This window comes from Mya arenaria, chromosome 3 (assembly GCF_026914265.1).
Source record: "Mya arenaria isolate MELC-2E11 chromosome 3, ASM2691426v1".
Lineage (NCBI taxonomy): Eukaryota > Metazoa > Mollusca > Bivalvia > Myida > Myidae > Mya > Mya arenaria.
In genome coordinates, this window is record NC_069124.1 from 1,422,142 (window position 1) to 1,437,690 (window position 15,549).

Genomic DNA, 15,549 nt, shown 5'->3' on the forward strand with positions numbered 1-15,549 from the left:
ATGCCTTCACTTATGGTTCTTTGTCAGTGCCAAAATGCTTCACACTAATGGTCCTTGGTCAGTGCCTAAATACTTCACGCTTTTCGTTTTGGGTCAGTGCTCAAATGCTTTACACTAATTGTTTCGGCCAGTGCCCAAATACGTCACGATATTTGTGCTTAATCAGTGCCCAAATGCGTCGCACTAGTTGTTTATGGCTAGAGCCCAAATGCGAATCGAATAGATAATGTATTTTGCGTTTATTGTGACAGGACGATATTTGCATTTAATAACCAGGACATAAATAGAAACTTTTGTCAATAACTCAATCATTTGAGAAGATATCATCAAACCCCATAAATACATTGTGATTATTTCAAGTTTTGTATGTCATAATTATGCAAACCCATTAACATAATACATGTACCTGAATCAAAAAATACCCGCATAAGCGGGTCAAGGCGCAATCGATTGAGCAGGACGATGTGAATCATAATCAATGTACTGAAGGAACTGTTAAAATCTTATTTGTGACAGAATTTGTGTTCCATGTGGTGTGTCTTCCTTGCAGTGTGTATTTGACCTTAAAAGTGTCCACTTACACAAACTCTTAAATGTTTAGTTATAGGGGTTATTTTTGTAGTCGCACTTGCATTATTTTCAATCAAGACCTGTCAAAAATGCCCCGGAACGATACATTGACCTTTGAACAATGTCAGTACATAAAAAGTGAAGAAAATAGAAATAAAATGGCTGGTGCATTTGCATGACCCCATTGCATTATGTCAATATGACTGGCGCGTTTGCAAGACCACATGGTATTATGTCTAACAAACATGGCTGGTGCATCTGCAAGACCACGTGGCATTATGTCTAACCAACATGGCTGATGCATTTGCAAGACCACATGGCATTATGTCTAACCAACATGACTGATGCATTTGCAAGACCACATGGCAGTATGCCTAACCAACATGGCTCGTACATTTGCAAGACCACATGGCATTATGTCTAACCAACATGGCTGGTACATTTGCAAGACCACATGGCGTTATGTCTAACCAACATGGCTGGTGCATTTGCAAGACCACATGGCAGTATGTCTTACCAACATGGCTGGTGCATTTGCAAGACCACATGGCATTATATCTGACCAACATGGCTGGTGCATTTGTAAGACCACAGTTATGGCATGATGTCTAACCAACATGGCTGGTGCATCTTCTATACGACATGGCTTTACGACTAACCACATGGCTTTTGTATTTGCAAGACCCCATTGCATTGTGTTCAACCACATGGCTGGCGCATTTGTAAGACCACATGGCATTTTGTTTGTGCCATAGGATTAAAACTCCGCTATGCTTGACAACACAACCTTACTGGCCACTGCTTCCCTACTATGTCTTATTAATATCATTCCCGTTCATTGTCAGTATATCTACCTTCGTAAGCCTCTTAAAGAGGGTTGTCCTTGTATATGAAGACTTTTTCTTTGCATTGTAACAGTTACCCTCTCCCCGGAAAGAAAACATATTGCCCACAGCTGTCCTATGATAGAGACGTTGAAAACAGTTGAGCTGGTATGCACCAGTTGGTAAGCAGCAGCCTATTATCAGGTAGGAGAAGCATGTTGGACAAGTAGCAGACGATGTTGGACAGGTAGCAGACAATGTTGGACATGTAGCATACAATGATGGACAGTTAGCAGACGATGATAGACAGGTAGCAGACAGTGTTGGACGGGTAGCCATACAATGTTGGACAGTTAGCAGACGATGTTGGACAGGTAGCAGACAATGTTGGACAGGTAGCCAGACAATGGTGGACAGTAAGCAGACAATGATTGACAGTAAGCAGACGATGTTGGACAGGTAGCCAGAAAATGATGGACAGGTAGCCAGACAATGTTGAACAGGTAGCCAGACAATGTTGGACAGGTAGCCAGGCAATGATGGAAAGGTAGCAGACGCTGTTGACAGGTAGCACACAATGTTGGACATGTAGCAGACAATTTTGGACAGGTAGCAGACAATGATGGATATGTAGCAGACAACGATGGACAGTTAGCAGACGATGTTGGACAGGTAGCCAGACAATTTTGGACAGGTAACAGACAATGACGGACATATAGCAGACAATGATGGACAGTTAGCAGACAATGTTAGACAGGTAGCCAGACAATGTTTGACAAGTAGCAGACGATGGTGGACAGGTGGCAGACACTGTTGAACAGGTAGCAGACAGTGTTGGACAGGTAGCAGACAGTGTTGGACAGGTAGCAGACAATGATGGACAGTAAGCTGACAATGTTGTCAGTTGAATGCTCAATTTCCACAGCAGGTATAAACTACTGTATTCTCAATTCCCAAATGTCTGACGTCTGCTTCATTATATATAATTATTTGAAACGTAGACTAGTTTATATTACTGTTAGTTAGAAAGGTGCATCATGATAAAATAGATGTTTCTATCATTTACTATGTACGTTTTATAGTCACAATGAAATTTGTTATGAAGGTCAAAGTATGCATGTTCAATGTTTGTTTTACAGTATCGATACAAAATTAGAGTCGAAGACTCTTATTCATTTTTTAATAAACCTTGAAATTGTAAAGTGTTATTCAAATAATTAGTTCCTGTTTTGAAAGCAAAACGCAGTTAACGCAAATTAAGCATCACAAATTATGTCTAACTCATCTGTATTGCATAGAACTATGTAGCAAAAAGGATTTTCTAGTTCTGTGGATGGTTTGTGACTGTTTGTGTCCTTACTTTATTTCTATCTTCTTTATTTGTTTCTCAATTGCCATGGTTTTACCTGGATCATCATCTTGACTAGTAGGTCCATGGTCGCTCTCTGTTGAAAACCTATGAATTATTTTCATAATACAGTCGGATTTATTAAATAGGTTCATCAAAAATTGCGGTGTCATTAACAACGATGATGTTTACAAAAATGTTAACCTAAAGGGTTATTGACAGCACTGTTAACAATAAGATGTTATTAAAAACAATGTTAACATTGAAATGCTGTTTACAATTTGAAGCATACTGTAGCAATTTCATTTAAGTATTTTTTTATGTACCTGAAGTTAGCAGCCTAACGGCCTAGCGGCCTAGCGGCGTGAAGTTAGCGGCCTAGCGGCGTGAAGTTGTCGGCCTAGCGGCCTAGCGGCCTAATTATTTTTTCTATTTCCAAGCAATTGTTAATGGGTTTTTTTTAAACAATGATGATTTGTGTATAATAACAGTAAATACATCATTGTTTTAGAAGAACAGGCATGTTTAATGCTTTGAAATAGCTGACTGCTTAATCGACGTTTTGGAAAAAAACAATGTTGATAATCGCTTCAATGTGTTAATGTGTGCATAAAAACAGTTAATATGTCATTGGTTTAGGAGAAAATGCATGTATACATATTTTGAAATAGGATTCAATTTTAGGCCGCTAATTTCACACCCTAGGCCGCTAGGCCGCTGAAGTGCTCGGTCGACTTTTTTGAAAAAAAGTTGATAAACCTTTCAAAGTGATAATGTGTGCATAAAACAGTTTATTTATAATTGTTTTGGAATAAAACGTATAGAAAAATGTTCTGAATAGAAAATAAAATAAGGCCGCTATGTAACTGTATGAATAAAAAGCTTTGATTTATCATTGTTTTTAAAAAAACGCATTAACAATTGCTTGGAAATAGAGAAAAAAATTAGGCCGCTAGACCGCTAGGCCGCCAACTTCACGCCAATATGCCGCCAGGCCGCTAGGCCGCTAACTTCACGCCGCTATTTTATTTTCGTGTATCCTAAGAATGTCAAACTCAACAAAGATGTACACACGCATTAAATATGTAACATTAAATTGAATTAAAATCTAGACAAATCTGATGCGACAGTTTTATAGCGCATTACTATCTTTATAGTATCAAGTCTAGTGTCAAATGCCAGCAGTCTCTCGGTTGCTGGGTCTTCTCTGAAATCATAGTGGTGGGTTAGGGGAATGTCATTTTCCTTGTTCATGTAAAGTAGAGCTTTTTGCAGACCTTCAAATACCTTCTTGACTCTTTTGGTCTATATGAACAACTGTGTCATGTTGTTTTCGTTTGCTTCAATTCTGACATTTATCTCCTCTAGTTGGGACTTAAGCTGTTTACCCTTTGGTTTGACACAGCTCAGTAGTGCCTCGTCAATGAACCTCATTTCCGTTATTAGCTTCAATAGTGCTTGTTCTCTTTCTTCAAAGTATTTTTTCACATCCTCTCGATATTTTCTCATCTAATTAAACTCGACTTTGCCTAGTTCTGCTACAAATTCTCCATTCTTTGCAACATCAGATGCGCATAAATCAATGCCTTTTAATAACTTGGCCAATTGCGTTTTTAAATTCTCCCTACTCCTAGCCGTCCTTTGAGTCCTCTGATGTCTATGAAATGACATCAACATGCCACGTTCGATGGTTCTGCACTACACAGTGTCCACATGTTAGGTAGAAGTATTGGATGAACTCTTTGGAATGGGTCGCACAATGTTCTATGAATCTATTTTAGTCTTTATGGACCCTCATATATGGAGGCATGTTGAACTTGTCGATGAGGGTATGAGATGTAGACATCTTCTGTTTCAAATGGAGACATGCGCATGTAATGCATATGAATTCCTTACATACATACAACGGGCCACGGCAGGAAGGATGTCCCCATCCTGCGCGCAGGGCTGACAACAGGTTGTGTCCTCTGTAGAAGTTCTTTTCGTTAGTTTCTTCCCTGGATACTCCATGGTTTAATTTTCTGACGTGGAAAAGAAGTATAAATAATGTGTTCCATGCATTTCGTAACTATATTCTTGACGTAATAAATGTCAGAATAAATGTTAAGTTACCATTTACCCTCCCCCAAAGAACTATTTATTGACCTAACAGTAGCCCCTACATACATTAAAAAGTACACTGTTGTACATATATATACGTGTATGTAAATTGTGATTGATTATTCAATTACCTTATTTTCATATGGTTTTTATAGCGTCAACAAAACATGTGAAATATAAACTTGCAAATTCAAATAACATAGAAAAGTATTTTCAGTTTACTACTTGTTTTAACAATCACTACCGTTGATTGAAAAGTCCCAGTCTCCATCGACAATCTACATGAGCATATACTATTCGGGAAGGCTTTGTCGACAAGCTACAGGAGGGGGGGGGGGCATGTACTATGCGGGTATACTCCATCGACAAGCTACATGAGCATATACTATTCGGGAAGGCTTCGTCGACAAGCTACTGGGGGGGGGGCATGTACTATGCGGGTATACTCCATCGACAAGCTACAGGGGGCATAAACTATGCGGGTAGGCTTCATCAACAAGCTACCGGGGGGGCACCTACTATGCAGGTAGACTCCATCGGCAAGCTACAGTGGAGCACCTACTATGCAGGTAGACTCCATCGGCAAGCTACAGGGGAGCACCTACTATGCGGGTAGACTCCATCGGCAAGCTACAGTGGAGCACCTACTATGCGGGTAGACTCCATCGGCAAGCTACAGTGGAGCACCTACTATGCGGGAAGACTCCATCGGAAAGCTACAGGTGGGTCATATACAATGCGGGAAGACTCCATCGGCAAGCTATAGGGGGTCATATACTATTCGGGAAGGCTTCAGCAACAAGCTACGGGGGGGGGGGACACCTACTATGCGGGTAGACTCCATCGGCAAGCCACAGGGGAGCACCTACTATGCGGGAAGACTCCATCGGCAAGCTACAGGGGAACACCTACTATGCGGGTAGACTCCATCAGCAAGCTACAGGGGAGCACCTACTATGCGGGTAGACTCCATCAGCAAGCTACAGGGGAGCACCTACTATGCGGGAAGACTCCATCGGCAAGCTACAGGGGGTCATATACTATTCGGGAAGGCTTCAGCAACAAGCTACGGGGGGGGGGGACACCTACTATGCGGGTAGACTCCATCGGCAAGCTACAGGGGAGCACCTACTATGCGGGTAGACTCAATCGGCAAGGTACAGGGGGTCATATACTATGCGGGAAGACTCCATCGGCAAGCTACAGGGGGGCAACTACTATGCGGGTAGTCTCCATCGGTAAGCTACAGTGGAGCACCTACTATGCGGGTAGACTCCATCGGCAAGCTACAGGGGGTCATATACAATGCGGCAAGACTTTATCGGCAAGCTTCAGGGGGTCATATACTATTCGGGAAGGCTTCATCGACAAGCTACAGGGGGGCACCTACTCTGCGGTTAGGCTCCATCGAAAAGCTACAGGGGCATATATAATGCGGGTAGTCTTCATCAACAAGCTACAGGGAGCACATTTATGCGGGTAGGCTTCAACGACAAGCTACAACGGGCACATACTATGCGGGTAGGCTTCAACGACAAGCTACAACGAGCACATACTATGAGGGTAGGCTTCATCGACAGGTTACATGGGGCACCTACTATGAGGGTAGGCTTCATTAACAAGCTACAGGGAGCACATACTTTGAGGGTAGGCTTCATCGACAAGCTACAGGGGGCACATATTATGCGGATAGGCTTCATCAACAAGTTACAGGGGTGTACATACTATGCGGGTAGGCTTCATCGACAAGCTACAGGGAGCACATACTATGTGGGTAGGCTTCAACAACAAGCTACAGGGGCACATACTATGCGGGTTGGCTTCATTGACAAGCTACAGGGGGGAAAACTATACGGGTAGGCTTCATCGACAAGCTACAGGGGCACATACTATGCGGGTAGGCTTCATCGACAGGCTACAGCGGACACCTACTATGCGGGTGGGCTTCAGCGACAAGCTGCAGTGGTCATAAATTATGCGGGTGGGCGTCATCGGCAAGCTTTAGGGGGCATATAAAGTATGCGGGGAGGCTTCATCGACAAGCTACAGCGGGCACATACTATACGGGTAGGCTTCATCGACAAGCTACAGGGGGCACGGGTAGGCTTTAGCGACAAGCTACAGGGATCATAAATTATGCGGGTGGGCTTCATCGGAAAGCTATAGGGGCTATATTGTATGCGGGTAGGCTTCATCCGCAAGCTACAGGGGACATATACTATGCGGGTAGGCTTCATCAACAGGATACAGGGGCATCTACTATGCGAGTAGGCTTCATCGACAAGCTACAGATGCATAGTATTATACAATTCGAATTGGCCTCATTTTCTAGCCTGGTTAAATTATCGGATCTACTTATCTGAGGTGGGAGAAAGTCTTATCTTACACTCTCGGCCATGGAAGATACTTGTTCAAGGGCAAAGATAAAACAAGTACCGGTATCGAACTCCTTTTTAATGGTGATCACATTGTATTTACCTCCCTTGTTGAAGACTGCCGTCTGTAGTTTACAGAAACCTTGTCTTATGGCAATATTTAGAATGCTAATTAATTATTTCCCGCTTCAAATGTCACCATAAAAAAGTGTTCACGCACCTTTCAAGAAATAATGCTTCACTTTCCTCAGAACGATTAGAAGAACGATTTAACATAATATGATTCACGGCGCGCATATCCATGACAACCACGAATTGTCACATATCCATACGCATTTATTTTCTCTATGCACAAAAGAGTTCCAGCAAAAATTATATTTTAACTAAATTTTGTTTTACTGAGCCGGGAGAAAAAGCATCTACCATAGCCGCTCGTGTAAGTTGGGTTCATCCCGACCCTCTCGCAGGGTGTTTTGCGGAAACTCGGTTTACAATTATAAACATTTATTTTTACATGGGTTTTGTTTTTGAGTAAATTTCGTTAACCTGTGTGTAACTCATTTTATCATTCAATTGTATATATTGATAATTCTACTTATAACCTGCCTAAGTTAGTGAATTAGTGTTTAATTCATGAGCTTTTGATCATTTCAATATTTATTTATTTTTTATTTTCATTTCTTAATACCTCCCCGGACCTATACTGGTTTAATGTCCATGGTTCCTCTTAGTTTGTTAAACTTCGTTTATTTGGATACATACGGCATGTATTTAATATGCGTTTCATCTTTTAACAGATGAAGGATCAAACAAAAATATGGGGCTTAATCTTCTTCGTCAACAGTTAGTTCATACCCAACAGTCTGCTTATTCGCGTGGGACCTACAAGAACTTAAAGACTCAAATTCGCTCATTTCTGTTATTTTGTGAATTTTATTCATTGCAAGACTGTCCTGTAAATATTGAAACATTTTGTTTATATGCCCATTTTTTTAGCATGAACCCTCTCCGAAGTATTAAAAGCTATATCAACGGGGCTCTTATTTATCATGTCTTGCGAAAAGAAGATTTCCATGATATTTCCAACATTGCTTTCCAACTCACTTACAGAGGGCTAGGAAAATTACTATTTCATTCCCCTAAGCAGGCACCGCCTATAACGCCAGATATTTTGAAGCAAATTTATGATGTTCTCGATTTTGCTATTCGATTTCATGCTACGATATGGTGCTTATTTTTGTTAGCATTTACATGATGTGCACGAAATCAAGCATAGTTCCTGATTCTAGTGTCAAGTTTGATAAGTCTAAATACCTGTGTAGAAGCGATGTGTCAGTTAGAGATTTTGGCAGTGTTATTTTACTTAAGTATGCTAAAACTAATAAATTCGGAGACAACAATGTAGTTATTCCGTTATGTAAAAATGACTCCTCTTCTTTATGTCCAGTAAAGAAAAGCGTTTCAAAACATGTGTAAGTTAGTTCCCTTGGCACCTACAGAACCGTTGTTTTGTACTGTTTCCGGTGGGATGTGATCCCACTTGACGCGAGCAGCGTTGATCGTATGTTTCGACGTATTATGACACAACTTCCAATTGCTCACGCGCACGAATACACCATGCACTCCTTCCGACGCGGAGGAGCTTTCTTCTATTTTAAATGCGGTGTGCCGGGGGAACTCATTCAACTCTTTGGGAACTGGAAATCCGACTACTACGCTATTTTAGATTTTCATTATCTTGCATGATTGACGCGGCACGGCTTGTCGCTTTTGCTTCCCAACTAAGATTCTCTTAGTGCAGGTTTTGGCCGTTTTTGGGGGAGGATTTATGGCTGCTTTTGACATAAGCTTTATATCTATGTTAATTTTATTTTCAATCTAGCAGCCTATTATTTCGGCCAAATTAAATTTATATTTTACAATTGTCTTTGTTCTTCCTGAGCGCAATAATTATGCACTTATCTATATCTATAACCTTTCAAATCCTGATTTAGATTTAATAATGAAATATGGTCTCAGTCCAAATGTATATGCCCGTTTATGAAAATTACCATTACTTTAGGTTCATATATTATTTATTTTATCTAAAATTGCATTGATAATTCCTTAATGTATTTTAATGTACTTGTTGCATATACATTTGAAAACGTTTTCATACATGGGATTTGTTTAGGTAAATGGTACAAATGTACATTTGTTAAGATGCATTTCAATATAATAAAGTATTGAAACCTCCGCAAATCAATAACATATTAATAATAATTATAAATCCATGCCATAAATGTCTAATCGATGTCAGATGATCAAGCCTTTCTCAAGATCTCTGTCTTTTGTAACTTACACAAAGTGAAGATTTTCTTTAGAGAGCCCTTTGTCGCGGTTAAATGACATCACGTGAAGAACTGAACATTCAATTATGTATATTCAAAAAAAAAATTTATGAAATCTGTATTTCATGACAAATGGAAATCAATACTTTATTGAAAGTTGTAAATAAAACAGGTTTCATTTCTTCTGCATATTCGCTATTGTATGGGTACATTTCATGGATCATGTTGCATTTGTTAAATATAATGATTCATTTGTTCTCTATAAATAATGCATTCACTATTTGGAAATTAGCTTTACAAATATATAAACGCTCTCGTAGTGAACTCATTTTTAACAAGAGAATTTCTATTGTAGAAGAAGATGGCAATGTTACATGTTTACTTTTAGAACACTGCAACAATTTGACTAGATGCATGTATTATACTTTTAGTGTGTTAAAAGTCTTCGTTTATTTGTTGAATTTCCGGGGGTGGGGCGGGATTGAAAATAACTTTAGGAGTTATATCTTGATAAACACTTAAACAAACAATACTCTAGACCATTTTTTCTTAAATTTACAAAAGTTGTACTTAAATTGCCTGTATTTTATATATTAAACCTGTTTTGATTTTGTTTTTCTTTTCTTCGACTAAAGTACGCATTTCCGTTAAAATGATTTTTAAGAACAAAATCTAGTAGCCACGTACATAAATAGGGACGGATTTGGTTCAGGAGCTCACTAGATGTAATGATAGAAATAAAAGTCATGATGCATGTGGTTGGATACAGAGGCGCGTTAATTGCAAACCTGTATGCGTTCGGAAATTCTTTATCATATATCAAATCAACAAGTTCAGAATCCAATAACCGATTTTGGAAATTGAACATAAACCCGCTCATAGGTATTAATCGCTCTCATTACATCAATCTGATATTAATTTCACTGTAAACAAGTCAACTGGTCGCTTAGGTCAAAGAAAGCAAATGAAAGGCTTAAATTTACACTTATTTACATCTTTTACCAAATTCAATGATGATTTGTTCTGCTTTGGTATAAACGTTTGCTTATATGAGAAGGGATGAATTGATGAATTCGAAAAGTATTGAAAATTTTCTGTTGATCCTGACTCTGAAAGAAGCTTTATGTTGGCAATGAATTTTTGGCTGCGTTTTCCATCAATAAATAATTGAATTTGGAAATGTTTATAACAACGCGATATAATAAGAGCCAACAATGAACAACAAAGGCGAATTGAAAACGTTTTTGTACCTACTTTCAATCTTTGTACGGTCCATATAAGACTTGGAGAATACTTCTAATCGATTGAAGCTGTCAAGAAATCAGATTCTATTATTTAAATATATATTCAATGAAAAGGAACATGCACTATGTATAGATATTTAATGACAGCGTCGCATTCAGAAGTCTTTAAATCTTAAATGCCAAGCCGGAATATTTCGTCAAGCAACAGAAGAAAGTAGGGAAATGATCCAAACTTGGGTTAGGAGAACGGGCACGGGCGAATGCGAGAAAAACAAAAACCTGCAATGGAAATAATCGATGGAATGATTTAGATACAAAGGCTTGTTATAAATAATTAAAAAATAGGTGGTATTCTATTTCAATTACCGACAAAAATACTCTTTCAAAGTTTAACTTGAATGTAATAAAATTCATTGTTTTCGATGGAACAGAGAGGCACGAGCCAGTTTACTATGGCGGCAAAGCTGTAGCTACGTAGCTAAATGGAATTAACTTGTGACTTTAAGTGATCTGGATATTTCCTGGCCCGAGAGTTGAGCCCGTGTGATGGCACCGTTTTTTCTTACCCTTGGGCTGACGTTTTTTGCGTACACAGGTTAGTATCCAATAAAAGAAGTGATCATGATGATGATGATGATGATAATGATGATGAGATTGATGATGATGATGATGATGATGATGATGATCATCATCATCATCATCATCATGATCTTCATGGTGGTGTCGGTGGTGGTGGAGATGGTGGCGGTGGTGGTGATGGTGGCGGTATTGACCCTATCCATGAAACGATATTGTAACATAATACGAACTCCTATTTGTGTAATATTTTAAATGCTTCCAGACGGCTTACAGAATTTAACAAAATTTACACATAAGAAACAAATTTTCGTTTAACGTGTTTCATGTTAAAACATAACTTTATTTCATAAACGGGATTGATAATAAAGCGCAATTTCTCTGATTACAAAAACACCAACATCTTTTTTACTATTTTGCAAACATTGTAAAAAGATAAGATAAAAGCGACATTTTTGTTCTTCCTCTTTTCTTGTAGCATAATATTTTGCGCAGTTTCGTTTTGTCCGGCTGTAAAGACGACAACAGGTCATTGTCTCTTTTTCGTTGTGTCCTGGATTCGCGTCGGTGGAAACGAAAAAAAACAAAATGACATATAAAAAAAATCACGCATGTGCGCATTGAGTAACCATTATACGGAATTACAAAATAAGTAGTTTTGCTTGTTCCTTCTTTTATTTGAAAGAGACACGCGAATACATATGTTTTGTTAAATTCATAAGTACATTAGTCGCCTTCGGATTAGGGTTAGGGTTCGGGTTAGGATTCGTTTGCTGTCATGTTTATACAATTGCGCAAATTACTTCGATCATATGAATTGACTCCAATATAGAAGCCAATTGTGACAGTATATTTAAGCAAAACCTAAATATGAAAATTCAGAAATCAAACATGCTATGGAAATTTCAAAGACACGCGCAGCAGCCTGTCTTCCTGTCATCTTGTTTAACGACACGCGCAGCTGTCTTTCTTCCTGAGATATTGTTTAACGACACACGCAGCAGCCAGTCTTCCTGTCCTATGGTTTAACGACACACGCAGCAGCCTGTCTTCCTGTCATCTTGTTTAACGACACACGCAGCAGCAAGTCTTCCTGTCATCTTGTTTAACGACACACGCAGCAGCCAGTCTTCCTGTCATCTTGTTTAACGACACGCACAGCAGCCAGTCTTCCTGTCATCTTGTTTAACGACACGCGCAGCTGTCTTTCTTCCTGAGATATTGTTTAACGACACACGCAGCAGCCAGTCTTCCTGTCATCTTGTTTAACGACACGCACAGCAGCCAGTCTTTCTGTCATCTTGTTTAACGACACACGCAGCAGCCAGTCTTCCTGTCATCTTAGAAAACGACACGCACAGCAGCCTGTCTTCCTGTCATCTTGCTAATGACACACGCAGCTGTCTGTCTTCCTGTCATCTTGTTTAACGACACGCGAAGCAGCCTGTCTTCCTGTCATCTTGTTTAACGACACACGCAGCTGTCTGTCTTCCTGTCATCTTGTTTAATGACACACGCAGCTGTCTGTCTTCCTGTCATCTTGTTTAACGACACGCGAAGCAGCCTGTCTTCCTGAGATCTTGTTTAACGACACACGCAGCTGTCTGTCTTCCTGTCATCTTGTTTAATGACACACGCAGCAGCCAGTCTTCCAGTTATCTTGTTTAACGACACGCGCAGCAGCCAGTCTTCCTGCCATCTTATTTAACGACACGCGCAGCAGCCATTCTTCCGGTCAATGTGTTAAACGACACGCGCAGCAGCCAGTCTTTCTGTCATCTTGTTTAAAGACACGCGCAGCAGCCAGTCTTCCTGTCATCTTGTTAAACGACACGCACAGAACCAAGTCTTCCTGTCATCTTGTTTAATGACACGCGCAGATGCCATCCTTCCTGAAATCTTGTTAACGACACACGCAACAGCCTGTCTTTCTGAGATCTTGTTTAACGACACACGCAGCAGCCAGTCCTCCTGTCACCTTGTTAAACGACACGCGCAACAGGCTGTCTTCCTGTCATCATGTTTAACTACACGCAAATCAGCCAGTCTTCCTGTCATCTTGTTTAAGGACACGCACATCAGCCTGTCTTCCTCTCATTTTGTTTAACGACAAACGCAGCAGCCAGTCTTCCTTGGATCTTGTTTAACGACACCCGCAGCAGCCTGTCTTCCTGTCATCTTGTTTAACGACACACGCAACAGCCAGTCTTCCAGTCATTTTGTTTAACGACACGCGCAGCAGCCTGTATTCCTCTCATTTTGTTTAACGACACACGCAGCAGCCAGTCTCCCTGTCATCTTGTTTAACGACACGCACATCAGCCAGTCTTCCTGTAATCTTGTTTAACGACACACGCAGCTGTCTGTCTTCCTGTAAGCCTGTTTAACGACACTCGCAGCTGTCTGTCTTCCTGTCATCTTGTTTAACGACACGCACAGCAGCCTGTCTTCCTGTCATCTTGTTTAACGACACACACAGCAGCCAGTCTTCCTGGGATCTTGTTTAACGACACACGCAGCAGCCTCTCTTCCTCTCATCTTGTTTAACGACACACGCAACAGCCAGTCTTCCAGTCATTTTGTTTAACGACACGCGCAGCAGCCTGTATTCCTCTCATTTTGTTTAACGACACACGCAGCAGCCAGTCTCCCTGTCATCTTGTTTAACGACACGCATATCAGCCAGTCTTCCTGTCATCTTGTTTAACGACACACGCAGCTGTCTGTCTTCCTGTAAGCCTGTTTAACGACACGCGCAGCTGTCTGTCTTCCTGCCATCTTATTTAACGACACGCGCAGCAGCCATTCTTCCGGTCAATGTGTTAAACGACACGCGCAGCAGCCAGTCTTTCTGTCATCTTGTTTAAAGACACGCGCAGCAGCCAGTCTTCCTGTCATCTTGTTAAACGACACGCACAGAACCAAGTCTTCCTGTCATCTTGTTTAATGACACGCGCAGATGCCATCCTTCCTGAAATCTTGTTAACGACACACGCAACAGCCTGTCTTTCTGAGATCTTGTTTAACGACACACGCAGCAGCCAGTCCTCCTGTCACCTTGTTAAACGACACGCGCAACAGGCTGTCTTCCTGTCATCATGTTTAACTACACGCAAATCAGCCAGTCTTCCTGTCATCTTGTTTAAGGACACGCACATCAGCCTGTCTTCCTCTCATTTTGTTTAACGACAAACGCAGCAGCCAGTCTTCCTTGGATCTTGTTTAACGACACCCGCAGCAGCCTGTCTTCCTGTCATCTTGTTTAACGACACACGCAACAGCCAGTCTTCCAGTCATTTTGTTTAACGACACGCGCAGCAGCCTGTATTCCTCTCATTTTGTTTAACGACACACGCAGCAGCCAGTCTCCCTGTCATCTTGTTTAACGACACGCACATCAGCCAGTCTTCCTGTAATCTTGTTTAACGACACACGCAGCTGTCTGTCTTCCTGTAAGCCTGTTTAACGACACTCGCAGCTGTCTGTTTTCCTGTCATCTTGTTTAACGACACGCACAGCAGCCTGTCTTCCTGTCATCTTGTTTAACGACACACGCAGCAGCCAGTCTTCCTGGGATCTTGTTTAACGACACACGCAGCAGCCTCTCTTCCTCTCATCTTGTTTAACGACACACGCAACAGCCAGTCTTCCAGTCATTTTGTTTAACGACACGCGCAGCAGCCTGTATTCCTCTCATTTTGTTTAACGACACACGCAGCAGCCAGTCTCCCTGTCATCTTGTTTAACGACACGCATATCAGCCAGTCTTCCTGTCATCTTGTTTAACGACACACGCAGCTGTCTGTCTTACTGTAAGCCTGTTTAACGACACGCGCAGCTGTCTGTCTTCCTGTCATCTTGTTTAACGACACGCACAGCAGCCTGTCTTTCTGTCATCTTGTTTAACGACACACGCAGCAGCCAGTCTTCCTGTCATCTTGTTTAACGACACGCACAGCAGCCTGTCTTCCTGTCATCTTGTTTAACGACACACGCAGCAGCCAGTCTTCCTGGGATCTTGTTTAACGACACACGCAGCAGCCTCTCTTCCTCTCATTTTTTTAACGACACACGCAGCAGCCAGTCTTCCTTGGATCTTGTTTAACGACACACGCAGCAGTCAGTCTTCCTGGGATCTTGTTTAACGACACACGCAGCAGCCTGTATTCCTCTCATGTTGTT

At 41.0% G+C, this 15,549-nt stretch overlaps 1 protein-coding gene across 1 annotated transcript in view; it reads left to right on the forward strand.

The window, feature by feature from the left end:
- The first annotated feature begins 10,714 nt into the window (after nucleotides 1-10,714).
- LOC128227970 (uncharacterized) overlaps nucleotides 10,715-15,549 on the forward strand; it is a 48,672-nt gene continuing 43,837 nt past the window's right edge. Inside the window, exon 1 of the mRNA XM_052938962.1 lies at nucleotides 10,715-11,386. Within this exon, the coding sequence (XP_052794922.1) occupies nucleotides 11,338-11,386 (49 nt within the window). The 5' untranslated portion in view covers nucleotides 10,715-11,337. The remainder of the gene's footprint in view (nucleotides 11,387-15,549) is intronic.